This window comes from Nannospalax galili, unplaced genomic scaffold, assembly GCF_000622305.1.
Source record: "Nannospalax galili isolate Female #2095 unplaced genomic scaffold, S.galili_v1.0 scaffold879, whole genome shotgun sequence".
In the NCBI taxonomy this organism is placed as follows: domain Eukaryota; kingdom Metazoa; phylum Chordata; class Mammalia; order Rodentia; family Spalacidae; genus Nannospalax; species Nannospalax galili.
In genome coordinates, this window is record NW_008346261.1 from 2798060 (window position 1) to 2813154 (window position 15095).

The 15095-nt window shown below is 39.9% G+C and overlaps 1 protein-coding gene across 3 annotated transcripts in view; it reads left to right on the plus strand.

Annotated features, from left to right (window-relative positions):
* The window catches only part of Trim37 (tripartite motif containing 37), a 166084-nt gene that overhangs the window by 101275 nt on the left and 49714 nt on the right, over positions 1-15095 (plus strand). For all 3 annotated transcript variants that reach the window (XM_008842677.3, XM_029568086.1, XM_017800500.1), the window contains exons 20-22: positions 3560-3688; positions 5067-5256; positions 8305-8423. In XM_008842677.3, the coding sequence (XP_008840899.1) occupies positions 3560-3688; positions 5067-5256; positions 8305-8423 (438 nt within the window). The remainder of the gene's footprint in view (positions 1-3559; positions 3689-5066; positions 5257-8304; positions 8424-15095) is intronic.

Genomic DNA, 15095 nt, shown 5'->3' on the forward strand with positions numbered 1-15095 from the left:
GTATGGACAGGTTTTTATCTTGGTTGTATATTTAGAAGTGGAATTGTTGGGTTGAATGGAAACTGTTTAACTTAAAATTTTTATTTATATTTTATTTGTATGAGTGTTTTGCCTGCATGTATATAAATGCACCTGTGTCATGCTTTGCCCACAGAGGCCAGAAGAGGGCATTGGATTCCTTGGAACTGGAGTTAAGGATGGTGGTTAGCTGCCATGTGGGTGCTGAGAAACAAACCTGGGTCTTTTGTAAGAGCAGCCAGTGCTCTTAACTGCTGAACCATCTCTTCAGCCCCATGTTTAACTTTTTGAGAAACTGCCATAGAGGCAGATTACTTTCAAAACACCTGCACCATTTTTAATTTCCACCAGCAAGCAGAGAATGATGATTTCAGTTTACCAGTGTCTTCTACATACTTGTTATTTTCCCTCTTTTTTATTTACCCATTGAATTGTCTTGCATCCTTATTAAAATCAGACCACAAATGTAGGGTCTATTTCTGGATTCTCAATTCTGATAGATATATCTTTTCATATATTAGTATCACCCAGTCTGGGGGGTAGGAGGGTGGATGGCAGTGGTGGTAGTAAGACCGGGAAATTGAACTTGGAACCTCATACATACTAGCAAGTGCTCTACCTTACTGTATTCTCTACCTACCTTCCTCCCCACCCCCTCTTATTTTTTTATTTTTATTTATTTATTATTTTTTTGAGACAGGTTCTCACTGTGTAATACAGGCTGGCTGGGAGCTTACTGTGTAGCCTGTGAACTAATAGTAATTCTCCTGTCTCAACTTCCCCTAGTCCTGGGATTTCAATGGTGTATATCCCTGCCTCACTCAGCTCACTTAGTCATTTTTTATGTGTTTGTTTGATTTGGTTTTTTGAAGCAGAGTTGGAATTTATTAAGAGATTTTAAGCCTTAGAGTTAAGAGAAAGAAAGGCACTTGGGAAGAAAGTAAAACACACTCCAGCAGGTAGGTGTGGGCTTCTCAAAGGAGAGTGCCACAGCTCACTTCGTCTTGATACTACAGCTTTATAGTAAGTTTTGAAATGAGAAATATGGGAGTCTTAAGGGATGATTTTGTAGATCAGTAGTAGAGTACATGCATAAGGCCTTGGATTCAGTCTGTACCACTGGGAGTGGAAATTTGGTCAGTCTTCTGTTCAGGGTTGTTTTACCCATTCTAGATCTTTTAAAGTTTAATAAAAATGTTAGGATCCAATTGTTGGGTTGGTTTTGGGTGTTTTTTTTTTTAAACATTGTTTTGTGGGGGTTGGAGAGGTTGTGTGGAGGTCAGAGAACAACTTACAGGGGTTAGTTCTCTTCCACCCTGAGGGTTTCAGAGATTGAACTTAGGTCATCAGACTTGGTGGGAAGCACCTTTACCTGCTGAGCCATCTTACCAACCACTAGTTGTTAGGGTTTTTTTTGCAAAGAAAAAAAAAGGTGGCATTTTTTATATAAAAATATATATGGGGGCTGGAGAGATGGCTCAGCAGTTAAGAACAGTGGTTGTTCTTGCAGAAGACCTGGGTTCAAATCCTAGCACCCACATGGCAGCTAACAACCGTTCATAATTCCAGTTCCAGGGGATCCGACAGCCTCTTCTGTCCTCCGCGGTCATTGCATGACACAGGTGCACTTACCTACATGCAGGCAATACACGAATACACATAAAATAAAAATAATAAATAAAATATTTTTTAAAAATTTAGTTTTTTAAAAACTCAGTATGTGTTGAGTTTAATCTGTAGATTACTTTTAGAAGTATTACCTTAACAATATCAAGTGCTTGAATGAACACAAAATGGCATTTATATTGTCTTTATTTTCTTTCTACAATGTATGGCAGTCTTCGGTATACAAGTCTTATATTTTACTAAATTTATTTCTGAGTATTTTATTCTTTTTGATACTGTTGTAAAGGAAAATTTCATTCTGAACTTTTGCGATTTTTATTGTATTCTGCTAGTGTAGAGGAGAAAGCCAGCAAGTTAGTCTGGTATCTTGTAAACTTGTTAAACTTATCAATAAATCTCTTCTGCTTTTTTCATCTTGTTTCTAATTTTTAGACAGGCTACCTTTGAGTTCACAGTCCTCCTGCCTTAGCCTCCTAAGTGCTAGGCTTAAAGATATGAGCTACCATACTGACCTTCTTTTCTGATTTTTATTTTTTTTATGTGTATTAGTATCTGCAAGTGCTTTGGAGGCCCCTGGAGCTGGATGGTTGTGAGCCCCTGCATGTGGGTGCTGGGATTCAAACTCAGGTCCTCTGGAAGAGCAGCAAGAGCTCTTAACTGCTAAGCCATCTCTCTAGCCCCTGGTTTTTATTTATTTTATTTTTATTATTTTTGTTTTAAAAAATATTTTAGTTGAATATTTGTATATTTCATATAGAACATCTTAATCATCTTTATATCCCCTTCCCCACTGACCCCCTCTCATAGTGCCCCCCTCCAGTGGAATTCATACAGTCTGTCATTTGTGTTAAGGCCTATCATGTTAAGTTAGTGTCCCCAGATGCCCCTCAGTGCAAGTTCATCCACTGAGGTCTTGTCAGCCTATCTAGAGTACCTCCCTTTAAGGAAATCAGCTTTTTCTTACCCAGCAGGAATTAGCTGCCAAGAATTCTTCAACTAAGATTGGGGCCTGCTATCCATTTCCATAGTTCTTCTGTACTGTGTTTTTTTCTGTTTGAGTTTGCATGGGTCTTGTACATGCTGACACCATTACTGTAGCAGTTCCTGATTATTAACATTTATACTTTTTTGAGGGTGTGTGTCTGTGTGTCTGTGTGTCTGTGTCTTTTTGAAACAGGTTTTCCTGTAACCCCGGCTGGCCTGGAACTGGATATGTAGAACAGGCTGGCCTCAATCTCACAGATCTGTCTGCTGGGATTAAAAGTCTGTACCACCATGCCTGGCTTTTTCTAGCTCTTTGAGATGTCTACTAGGCCATTTAGTTTTCCCTTCCCCCTCTCTAATTATTTTAAGCAATACATTTTCTTGTGATTACTGTGTTGGTCTTTTTTGTTTGTTTGTTTTGTTTTGTTTTGAGACAGGGTCTCCCTGTAGCCCCAACTGGCCTGAAACTCTCAATGTAGACCAGGTTAGCCTTGAACTCACAGAGGCCAGAAGGCCTGCCTCTGCTTCCCAAGTGCTAGGATTAAAGGCATATACCACCATGCCTGGGCAGTCATAAATATTTTGAAGTATTATTATTTGATTCAAATTTAGCATCGATTATCTTTTTAGTCTAATAGTACACACTTGCCAGTTATTCAAAGGGTTATATTTTCATTCAAATTTCAATTGATATGACTTTTTAAAATGAAGTCATAGTTAATCTTAAGATTCTGTTCCACAAGCAACAAAATAGAATTACTTTTATCATAGAATTCTTAAAGGTGTTGGGACCATAGAGTGTTTAGGTTGTTTTGGACAGTGTGAGCAGAAAAATTTCTATTCATGATGAGGATTAAACCTTCCTCTTGACTATATAGTGAGTTTTGTGATATTTTACTATATTCAGAAATGTTCCTAAATGTCTTTGCAGCCACCAATAAGAAGAATAATTCACCCAAGCCAACTCGGTCCAGCATAGCAGAGAGTCTGTCACTCCGAAGAGCGGTGGACTCTGGTGAAAACAGCCATTCAAAGGGAGACTGTCAGACTTTGTCTGAAGGTAAATTTGGGGAGTTCATTGATTAACACCCATCCCTGTAACTCCAGTTCCAGGAGACCCAGTGCCTTCTTCTGTCCTCCATGGGCATTACACCACATGGGTACACTTACAAAATGCAGGGAAAACATTCATACACATAAAGACTTTTGACCATTGCAGAAGAGGGAGCAGAAAGATTGTTAAGAGCCAGGATTGGTCCATAAACATAGGGAAACAGGCTTTCAGGCCACTGGAAGCTTGTTCATGTGAACTTGCAGCAATGGTGGTGTGCACAAGACCCATACTGACTCAATCAGACAAGAGCCCAGCATGGAACAAGGGAAATGGCAGTGGCGCCCAGCCCTAGCCTGGGAACTATTGGCAACTGATTACTGCTGAGTGAGGGAGTGTAGATCTTTAAGATCTCTAGACTCCAGTGGATGAACTTGCACTGAAGGAAGGACATCTAAGTAGAAATGCTTGACCAGATAGGACTTAACATATATGACAGAATGCGATGGTGGAGTGGGGCCAAAATTTGAGTAAGAACTATTGTATGAAGTGCACAAAAACTCAACAAAAGCGAGTGTGGTGGTAGTACATGTCTTTAACCCAGTACTCGGGAGACAGAGGCAGGCAGACCTCTGTGAGTTCAAACCCAGCCTGGTCTGTACAGCAAGTTACAGGCCAGCTGGGACTACAGGGAGACCCTATCCCCGCACCCCCCCCAAAAAAAAAACTCAATAAGCTAGGTATGGTGGCACACTCCTTTAGTCCCCGCCTTTATTCCCAGCACTCCAGAGGCAGGGGCAGGCGAATCTCTGTGAGTTCAAGTCCAGCCTGGTCTACATAGTGAGTTCCAGGACAGCTGGGGCTACAGAAAGACTCTGTCTCAAAAAGACCAAAAATGAAACCCCTCAATAAAAGTTTTTTTAAAAAAACAAAAATGTGGCCAGGCATGGTAGCAACATGCCTTTAATCCCAGTACTCAGAAGGCAGAGGTAGGCATATTTCTGTGAGTTCCAGGCCAGCTGGGGCTACAGGGAGACCCTATCTCAAAAAGGGCCTCCAGATGAAAACAAGCAAACCAAAAACAAGTTAGCTCCTTGCTGATTAAGGTACACCATAACAAGCTAGATGTAGTGACTCACACCTGTCATCCTAGCACTTGAGAAAATGAAAGAGGAGGATTGGCCCGAGTTGCAGGTCCAGCCTGTACTACAGAGTGAGAACCTGTAAAAAAAAAAAAAAAAAAAAAAATGAAAGGCAATTAAAAAATAACAACAAAAAAAACTAAAAAATAATAAAAATTAATAAAAACAACCCCACAAAAATGTACATATAGCAATATTTTTCTACACTAAGAACTTTTCTGAATATCCTTCTTCCTTTTCTGAAGCCTCCCCAGGAAGCGCTCAGTCTGGTAGCAGACACACTTCTCCCCGAGCCTTGACACATGGCATTATTGGGGACATTCTGCCCAAAAGTGAAGATCGGCAGTGTAAAGTTTTGGACTCAGATGCTGTGGTGGTTGCAGTTTTCAATGGCTTGCCTACTGTTGAAAAAAGAAGGAAAATGATCGCCTTAGGGTAAATTAAATACTTTTATTGTTTAGAACTTAAATTTCTACTCTGCTAATTTTATTAAGTATGCAAAATTTATTTCATTAATGTGTCACTTTTTATGATGGGAGTCAAACCTAGGGTCTTGTGCAAGCTAGACAAACACTAGTTTTTTTAAATGGAATGGAGTAATATCAGAAGTTCACATTATATAGTCTTAGGACTCATTTTCTCTTTCCTCCCCCCTCCTGTTCACATACTTTGTGGCCCAAGCTGGCATCAGAATCACAGCAGTCCTTCACCTGCCTTAGCTTTCTAGACTACACACAGAAGCCACATTAGCTTAGAGCTCATTTTCACTGACATTAAAATAACAGTGATGTATAACATGAGTGAGCTCCGCCTTGTGAGCTTTGTGTGTGTGTTTCAGCTTTTAATTTTGTCTTGAATTTTAATCTGTTGTATACCCTTCAAAAGTGTTTGTGCTAGGGGATTAGAAAGATAGCTCAGAGGTTAAGAGCACTGGCTGCTTGTGCAGATGACCCAGGTTTGGTTTCCAGCACCCACATAGTGACTGAGAACTCTCTGTAACTCCAGTTCCAGGGGATCTGTCAACCTGTTCTCACCTCTACGGGCATTGCATGCACATGGTACATTTCCTTACAAGCAGGCAAAACACACACATAAAATTAAAAAAATAATAAAATGGACTGGAGAGATGGCTCAATAGTTAAGAGTACTGGCTGTTCTTACAGAGGATCCAGGTTGAGTCCCAGCTGTCCACATGGCAGCTAACAACTGTCCGTAACTCCAGTTCCAGGGGAATACATTGCCTTCTGACCTCCACAGGCATTGCACAACATTGGTACACTTACACACATGCAGACAATACACTAATACACAGGAAATAAAAATAGTAAATAAAATATTTTTAAAAAAGAGACTTTTAAAGTATTTGTGCTAGATTATATTGTATGTCCTAGGTGTATCACACATATGGAATAAAGTACTTTAGCAATCATATTTATTGTTGTTTGTTTTGAAACAGGGTCTCATGTAGCTTAGGTTGCTGGTTCAACTGATCCTCTTGCCTCAGCCTCCTGAGTGCTAGTTCCAAAGGCATGCACTACCACACCTGGTTTAATTTACTTTTAAATCCAAAATTGACCATTAGAAAAGTATTGAAATCACTGGAGAACCTGACATGGTGGTATACTCCTGTAATCACAGCTGCTTAGGAGCTTGGGGGCAGGAGGATTTGAAAAGTGGAGAGCTGCATGGGCAACCCAGCAAGACCCCATGTCAAAGTAAAATTTTGAGCTGGAGATACAGTCAATGGTAGAGTACTTCTTAGCATGTGCGATCCCATGTGTTCAGTCCCAGTACTGAGAGAGAGAGGTCGGGGAGGAAGGAAGGGGTGGGGAGAGAAGGAGAAATCACAGGAAGATTATCTTATCTATCACCTAGATAAAGTGACAACTGGCTTTCATTTTTTAATTTATTGTAGACATATTTTTATCTGTGTTTAGTCATAGACATTAAATGCATAAATGTTTTTCCCTTAGGAGTATAAGAGTCTGAAGTTCAAGGTGGGCAGGGTGGTGCAGGTCTTTAATCCAAGGACTAGAGGCAGGCAAAGGCAGATGGATATCTGAGTGTTGGAGGCCATCCTGGTCTACATAGTAGGTTTGAGGCTCAACAGGGCTATATGATAAGACCCCAGCCCCCCAAAAAAATCTGCTATTCTTTGACAGCAGCTGTAATTTCAGAGACGCTGTAGTGATCTAGCCACTGATAAGGTATCCATGCTCCTGTAAGTGATCAACGGATGCTCCTGTAAGTGATCCTAGTGAAATTCATTGGGTTACAAATACCAACAAAAAAGACAGAGAAGTAGAAGGGGAGCTAGTTGGGAAGAGGAGTGGGGTTCATAAGAGAGGGAGGGAGGCCAAGTAGGATGAATATTATTGAATTACACTAATACATATGTGAAAATATAATGAAATCCATTATTGTATTATATAATGCTATACAATTAACATTCTAATAAAAAAATTAAGAATTTGGAATTCTTAGCTGTAATCATTTTACAGTTAATTGTATTTATGTCAGCCTGGTTCATAAGGATGCTTTCCAGCCTGTGTTCCCCTCCCCTGTTTCATTTGAACTAATGATACAAAAATTTAAGTACTGAAGTGATTCCCAGTTGAAAATGGGAAAAATATTAAAGCACCCTTATCCTTACTTCCCATCACATTGGTCTTCCCTGCCTCACACATTGCTGCTGTTTTTAGTTTTCTTTAGAGATGCTATGTCTTCTTGGTTTTTATGAATAGTTAAGCAGCTATGGCTGTAACTTTGCCAGCATGTACCTTGTTTTCTTACTAAGAGTGTTTCTCTGATAGTGATAACATATTATTTATATTTGTTTTAATTGAATTTTTATTCATAATACATACAGTTAAAAGAAATAACAAATATTCTATATACTTTCTGTTTCCCCTATTGATAACATTTTGCAAAACTATAATGATATAGTCTACTGTCTCATAACTTTATTCTGAATCATAAGTGAAAGTTTTAAAAAGAAAATTGGGTGCTAAGAGAGATGGCTTAGTAAGTTAAGAGCACTTGCTGCTCTTGCAGAGAACCTGAATTTGGTTCCCAGTAACCCATGTCAGGCAGCTCCAAGAGATCTGATACCTGGCCTCCGTGGGCACCTGCACTCAAATGCACACACGCGCGTGCACGCGCACACACACACACAGAATAAATAAATCTTTAATAATAAATAGCCAGGTGTGTGATGTACGTCTTTAATCCCAGCACTCAGGAGACAGAGGCAGGCAGATCTCTGGGAGATTGAGGCCAGCCTGGTTTACTTAGCAAGTTCCAGGCAACCTGGGGCTACAGAGAGAGCCTGTCTCGGGGGGGGGGATAAAATGGAAATTTAGTATTATACACAAATACATCTACCATGCTTGATTTGGGGCTCAGTCTTAGGACAAGAAGAAACTATAGAGTATTGCATCATTTACTAGACATTTGAAAATGTCATGTTTCTCCCTCCTTGAGGGCCAGTGTTAAAGGAGGTCATCTGGAAGGAATGCAAATGACTGATTTGGAAAATAATTCTGAAACTGGGGAGTTACAACCTACACTACCTGAAGGAGCTTCAGCTGCCCCTGAGGAAGGTAAGGAACAGGAAAAGTCCAAAGTTCTCAGAAGAAGGTAGAATGCTGACTTTTTTTTTTTTTTTTTTTTTTGGGGTTGGGGGGGGGGGTAATATTTTTTTTTTTTTTTTTTTTTTTAGTGGTTGTGGTGGGTGGTACTAAAATGTCACTGAGTTCTCTCAGACGTGTTTTTCCTGAACATGGCATTCATTTTACTGCTGATTTTGACTTACTGGGACATTATGTACAGAGAAAGGCAAAAATGGATCATTAGTGCATAAAAGGATGTGTCTTACTAGTAGAGGTATTTACAGGGGAAAATACCCTGCAGACAGTTCACCTGCTCAATCAATAAATATAATAAGCCACCTACATGCCAATTTGCTAGATACACAAAGACAAATTAATGTTCATAGTCATATATAAAAGATATGTCCCCCAAATAGCTAATTAGAATAGTGTTAAATTCTGGTCATTTGAAGTTGGTCTTGATTAGTGCCACCCCAGCCTGGAACTCACTATGTAGACCAGGCTGGCTTTGAACTTACAAAGATCCACTTGCTTCTTCCTTGCTCTTTTTCTTAAAGATTTATTTTTAATTACATGTATGCCTGTAGGTCTATATGTGGCTCTGTGCATGTGAGTGCAGATGCCTGTGGAGGCTTGTGGCATTGAATTCCTGAGAGCTACAGTTACAGGAGCTGCCTGATATGGGTCTCAGAAACCAAACTCAGGTCCTCTGCAAGAGCAGTACCCACACTGGGTAGCGTACAACTATGTGTAACTCCAGTTCCAGGGGATCTGATGCCCTCTTCTGGCCTGTAGGCACTTGTACTCATATGATGCATGTGCATAAAATAAAGTAAATCTTTTTAAAAAAATATTACTACTGATGATCTTTCTTGAAAGGTCCTTTGGCAATTAGCTATTTTCCATGTCTGTACAAATACTGATAATAAATTACAGTGATGTAAAATCTTATAGTATGTGTCAGAATTACAAGTTCATCTTTTTCATGCGTCATTTATGAAATTCTTCTAATTTGCCTAATGTTGAATTTGATGCTGATCAGGCCAGAAATAGCATAATAAAATTGTGTTTTTCAATTTCTACTCTGGCTGCAGTGTGGTGAGTAGATGTTGCAGCTGAGAATGGGATTTGGAATTAGGGATATGACATGAAAACTTTTAAAAAGGATGTTAAATAATTTAAAGTAAAGGTGACTAGAACTTTTGTTTTTCTGCTGTTGTTGGTTTTTTTGTTTGTTTGTTTTTGTTCTTTTTGAGACAGGGTCTTTCTGTAGCCTCAGCTGGCCTGGAACTCGCTATGTAGACCAGGCTGGCCTTGAACTCACAGAGATCCGCCTACCTCTGCCTCCTGTGCACTGGGATTAAAGGTATGCACCACCACGCCTGGCTTCTTTCTTGTTTTTGAGACAGGATTTTATTATAGCGCTACACTGACATCCAACTTACAGTATTCCTGCCCTAGCGTCTCAAGTACTGGGATTACAGTTGTGGACTGCCATCCTGGTTGAACTTAATTTTAGTCTCTAGCTCATAAGTTCACATTATCATAATTTTTCTATGTAAATATTTTGTTAGCATGGAAAACATTTGTATTAGTTTCTTTTCTTGCTGCTATGGTGTAATAATACCTGACAGAAAGTAATTTATGGTAAGAAGGATTTATTTTAGCTTATAGTTTGAGAGGATAGAATCTGTCATGGTAGAAAAGGAGTATTGGGAGACATCAGTAAGCAAAGAGAGATGAATGCTGGAACTCAATTGGCTTTTTCCTTTTCCCATTTCTGTTCAGTCTGGGACTCCAGACCATGAGAAGGTGCTGACCATTTTTAAAGGGTCTTCCCTCCTCAGTTAAACCTCTCTGGAAACATCCTCGCAGATACACCCATCAGTGTATCTCTTAAGGGATATTAAATCCAGTCAAATCAGCAGTGAAGATTTTAACTGTCATGGGCCAGGGATGAGCTCAGTTGGTAAGTGTTTGTCTGGCATATACAAAGTTCTGGAGTCCACTTGCCGTACTAAGTAAACGGGATAATGGGCCTACCTGTAATCCCATTACTGGGAAGGTGGAGTCAGGGTGATCAGAAATTGATTGTCCTCCTTCAACTTGCCGTAGAGCTAGTTCAAGGTCAGTTGGGACTTTGTCTCAAAGAAAAAATAAATTTAAAAGATCAACAACATTGAAGGTATTTGATGTTAGTATTTAAAACAAATTAAGAGCTAGTGAGATGACTCAGTGTGTAAAAGTGCTTGCCGTGAAAACCTGACAACCAAGAGGTTCAATCCCCAGAACCCTTGTATAAATCTGGTATGATATTATGTATCTGTAGTTCACAGGCCAGCCAGCCTAAAGTATATAGCAAGGTAGAAACAAGAAAGACCCTGCCTCAAAAATAAGGTGAGGGCCAGCAAGGTAGCTTAGTGGGTAAATACACTGGCAAGCTTGACTACCTGTTATTCAGGTGAGATTTAGAGCTAAATGGTGAGTGCTCTTCAGCAATGATCTTTGTATAAGGAGTATTGTTATAGAAAGCATCAAGAAGAACTCAGTAGCAAAGATTCCTGTAAACAGTTTGCTTACCACTAGATTCCAAAGCCCCAGGATGGGTAATAAGGCAGTAAGTTGATGAAGCTGGGAAGAGGAAACGTAGACACATGACACTCAGGTGCTTTGTAGAGAGCAAGACCTATCTTCTGTGAGGATGTTATTCAGTCACCAGCAAAAGCCAGATCTCAGGAAACCCTTATTTTTCACATCTGGGGCCTTGGTAAATGGTTGAGTGGGTTTGTCTTGAATCCATGCTTTTTAAAAAAGGTTATTTGTTCTCTATTTCTGTCAAGTAGAAAAACTGTTCTCATATCATTATGAGTGCCTCTTCCTCCTCAAGGAGAAGGCTGTCTGAAGAAACTTTAAAATACAGCATTGCTTTTCTGTAGCTGGAAGCTTGTCACTACTGAAGTCATAGGGGTTTTGTTTTTGTTTTGTTTTATTGAGGTAGTCTCAGTCTCACTGGGTCAGCCCATGCTGACCTGGAACTCACAGCCTTCCTGCCTTATCTTCCCAAGTGCTAGAGTTATAGGCAGGCATCACCATGCCTGGCTCTAAAGAAGTCTCTTTTTTAAATTTTTGGGCCCCATCCCACCTAAAGTAGTCTCTTAATTACTTTCCAGTATCAGTGAAATGCAACGTTTTTTCTATTTTTTTTTATTATTTTTATTTTATGTGTATGCGTGTTTTGCCTGCATGTAGGTAAGTGCACTCATGTTGTGCAATGCCCGCAGAAGTCAGAAGAGGCTGTCGGATCCCCTGGGACTGAAGTTACGGACAGTCATTAGTTACCAGGTGGGTGCTGGGATTCGAACCTGGGTCTTCTGCAAGAACAACCACTGTTCTTAACCATTGAGCCATCTCTCCAGCCCCCGTAACCTTTTTTCTTAAAGACATGATAGTCATGAACAGGCCTTTTGCTCTCTAACTGGGACCATGTGGGACAACCTTGTATTAATCTTCTATTTAATGGTCTGTTACTGGCAAGGTTAGAAATTCCCCCTCCCCCATTGATAACCTATAGAATTCCTGTAGACTGCAGAGTTCCTGCTGAAGTGGCACAGACCTCTTTTATTTTAGTCAGGGGAACTCATATTACTCATTCCAGGGAAGCGTCTTGGCACAACTACTAAAAACATTGATGGCAGACTAGCTAACAGAAATGGGCAGTACACTTGTGGCAGCTAGCCATTGCTGATCACTTTGAGGGTAATTTAGAGAAGAGCTATCCAAAACAAACAAAAAAAAATCAAGCAGCTGATTTTAACAGTAATGAAATTAACTCCCTTGTATAGAAGTCTCCCATTACTGAGAAGGCATGCCAAACTGGTGGTTTGAAAGTTAGAAAACTTAGCTGCTCAATGTAGGCTTGCCTGCTTGTATATTTATTTATTTATTTATTTATTTATCTATTTATCTTTATTTATATATAGGGGAGGTCTCATGTAGCTCAGGTTAGCCTCAAACTTGCTATGTAGTTGAAGTTGACCTTGAATTTCTGATCCCCCTGCCTCTACCTCCCTAGCTCTAGAATTACAGGAGTGAGTCATTGCACTCAGTTTATGGGCTTCAACTGAATCCTAGTACCTATCTCCCCTCCTTTTGAGATAGGGTCTCACTCTGTACATCCCAAGCTGGCTGTGCACTCTTTAAAGCAGTCCTCCTTTTCAGCCTTTAGGTGTGAACCACCACACCTGGGTTATTTTCCCATTTTTTACGGTATCATCTCAGTGAACTAGAAGTCTCAGTGAATTGGCTTAGCTTCCCAGCAGGGAGCAAGATAATTATTTAATTGCAAACTTTCATAGAGACTCTGAAGCCTATCTTGGGAGTGCATGAAGAGGGTTCTCTGCATCTATGAAAAAGGAAAACCTTTCTCAGAGCAATTCAACAACTTCCTAACTTCATCTTGTATCTTATTATTCATTGGCAAGGTAAATTGTCAGTGAATTGTCAGTGTCCAGTCATTTGGTCCCCTCCTTACATGGCCTTGTAAAAGGCGGAAGATTCTTGAACAATATTGAGGTTCTTTTAGAAAGGAAAGGAGAAAGTTAGATGTAAAGTATTGGTGGATAAAAAACAAATTGGCTGCTGCTTCATGTTGTTAATAAATTTTCCAAGCATCTGATAATTAACTGAGGGAGATACATCTCAAAAGTTAGTTTTAGGAGCTTGACATAGAAATGTTCTCATATGTTAGTATAAGCTGCAGATTTTTTTCTTGTTGTAACATTTTGGGATCATCTTATAACTAACAGTATCTTATAATCACCATTAGTGTCAACCAGCAATATGTCTTTCTCATTGTGTTTGTGAAGGTAGAAAACATCCAGATTTATCCAGATAAAAGATCAAGTGATGTCTTTCTTTTTCTTTTTTCAAAGGTTTTGCTTTTGCCCCGTGTGGTAATACACACCTTTACTTTCAGCACTCAGGAGGCAGAAGCAGGTAGATCCTTGTGAGTTTGAGGCCAACCAGGTCTACATAGCAAGCTTCAGGCCAGCCAGTACTACATAGTTATACTCTGTCTCAAAAAAAATTATTTTTATTTGTGTGTCTGTGTGTGTGCACAGTATGCAGGTGCCTGAGAAGGCCAGAAAAGCCATCAGATCCCCTGGAGCTGGAAGGAGTTACAAGTAATAGGCTACCCAACATGGATGCTGGCAAGTGACCTCTGGTCTCTGGAAGAGCAACAAGTGCTCTTAACCGCTGAGCCATCTCTCCAGCTCCTTACTTCTCTTTTGAGACAGGCTCATGTATTCCAGGCAGGCCTTGAACTTGCTGGGTTTGATCTTAAACTTCTGATCCTTTTGCCTCTACCTCCCGAGTGCTGGGTTTATAGGCATGTGATGCCGCGCGTGCTTCTTGCAATGCTGGGAATTGAGCACGCTACCAAAAGAGTTCCATCGCCAACCTCAGGTTTGGTGTTTTGAGACAAAGTCTCGCTTTGTAACCTAGACTAGCTTAAAAGTTATGATCCTCCTGCCTCAGCATTTTGAGTGCAACGATTACTGGTTTATGCCACCTTGGTTAAATAGCTTTTAGAGAGAGTATTCTAAATGGGCTTCTGAAGAATCAGCATGGGTTTGTTTTTAGGGAGTTTCATGAAAGGCCACAAGGTGGAGGTGGTGTGTCACAGATGTAGCTAGGATTTATTTTGCTTTTTTAAATATTTATATTAGGCCAGGCATAGTGACACATGCCTTTAATTCCAGCACTCTGGAGGCAGAGTCAGGCAGATCTCTGAGTTCAGGTCCAGCCTGGTCTACATAGTGAGTTCCAGGCTAACCATGACTATATAGTGAGACCCTGTCTCAAAAGACCAAAAAATAAAATAAAATACTCATATGTTCTAGCTGGGCATTGTGACTCATGCTTATAATCCTAGCACTTGGGAAACTGCGGCAGGATGACTGCCATAGTTCAAGGCCAGCCTGGGCTGTAAAGAGTTTCAGTCCAAACTAGACTACAGAATGAGGCTCTGTCTCAAAAACAGAAAAGAGGAAAACAGAAAAAATATATTCTACTCATTAGAACAGGAACATTTTGGGTGTATGTGTTCTTTGTTTAAAATGGAGAAATTTTCAAATATGTCCAGTCTTTTATTCTGAATAGTGAAGGAAGAAGTACTACCTAAATGCTTGGAAACACAAGAATTTGCTAATGAGTCATGGTTTTGAAGAAACTTCAGTTTTCTTTGAAGTTTTAAATTACAAATTCTGTCTTTAAAATTTTTTTATTTTATGTGTATTAGAGTTTTGCCCACATGTATGTATATGAGTGCATCCATGCATGCAATGCCCACAGATTCTAGAAGAGGGTGTTGGATACCCTGGAACTGGAGATACAGTTGGTTGTTAGCTGCCATGTGGGTGCTCTGCAAGAGCAGCCAGAGTTCTTTACCTCTAAGCCACCTCTCCAGCCCATAAATTCTATTTCTAGATTTTTGTTTTGTGTGATATTGGAGGTGGAGCCCATGGCTTTCTACTGAACAAACTTCTTTCTACTTTCTAAAGGTGGAAAGTTAGGGTGACACCTTTTTCTTATAAAACATTTGTTATAAATTTCCCCTTTAAACATTACTATGGGCACATTCCACAAAATCTGATTTTTTTT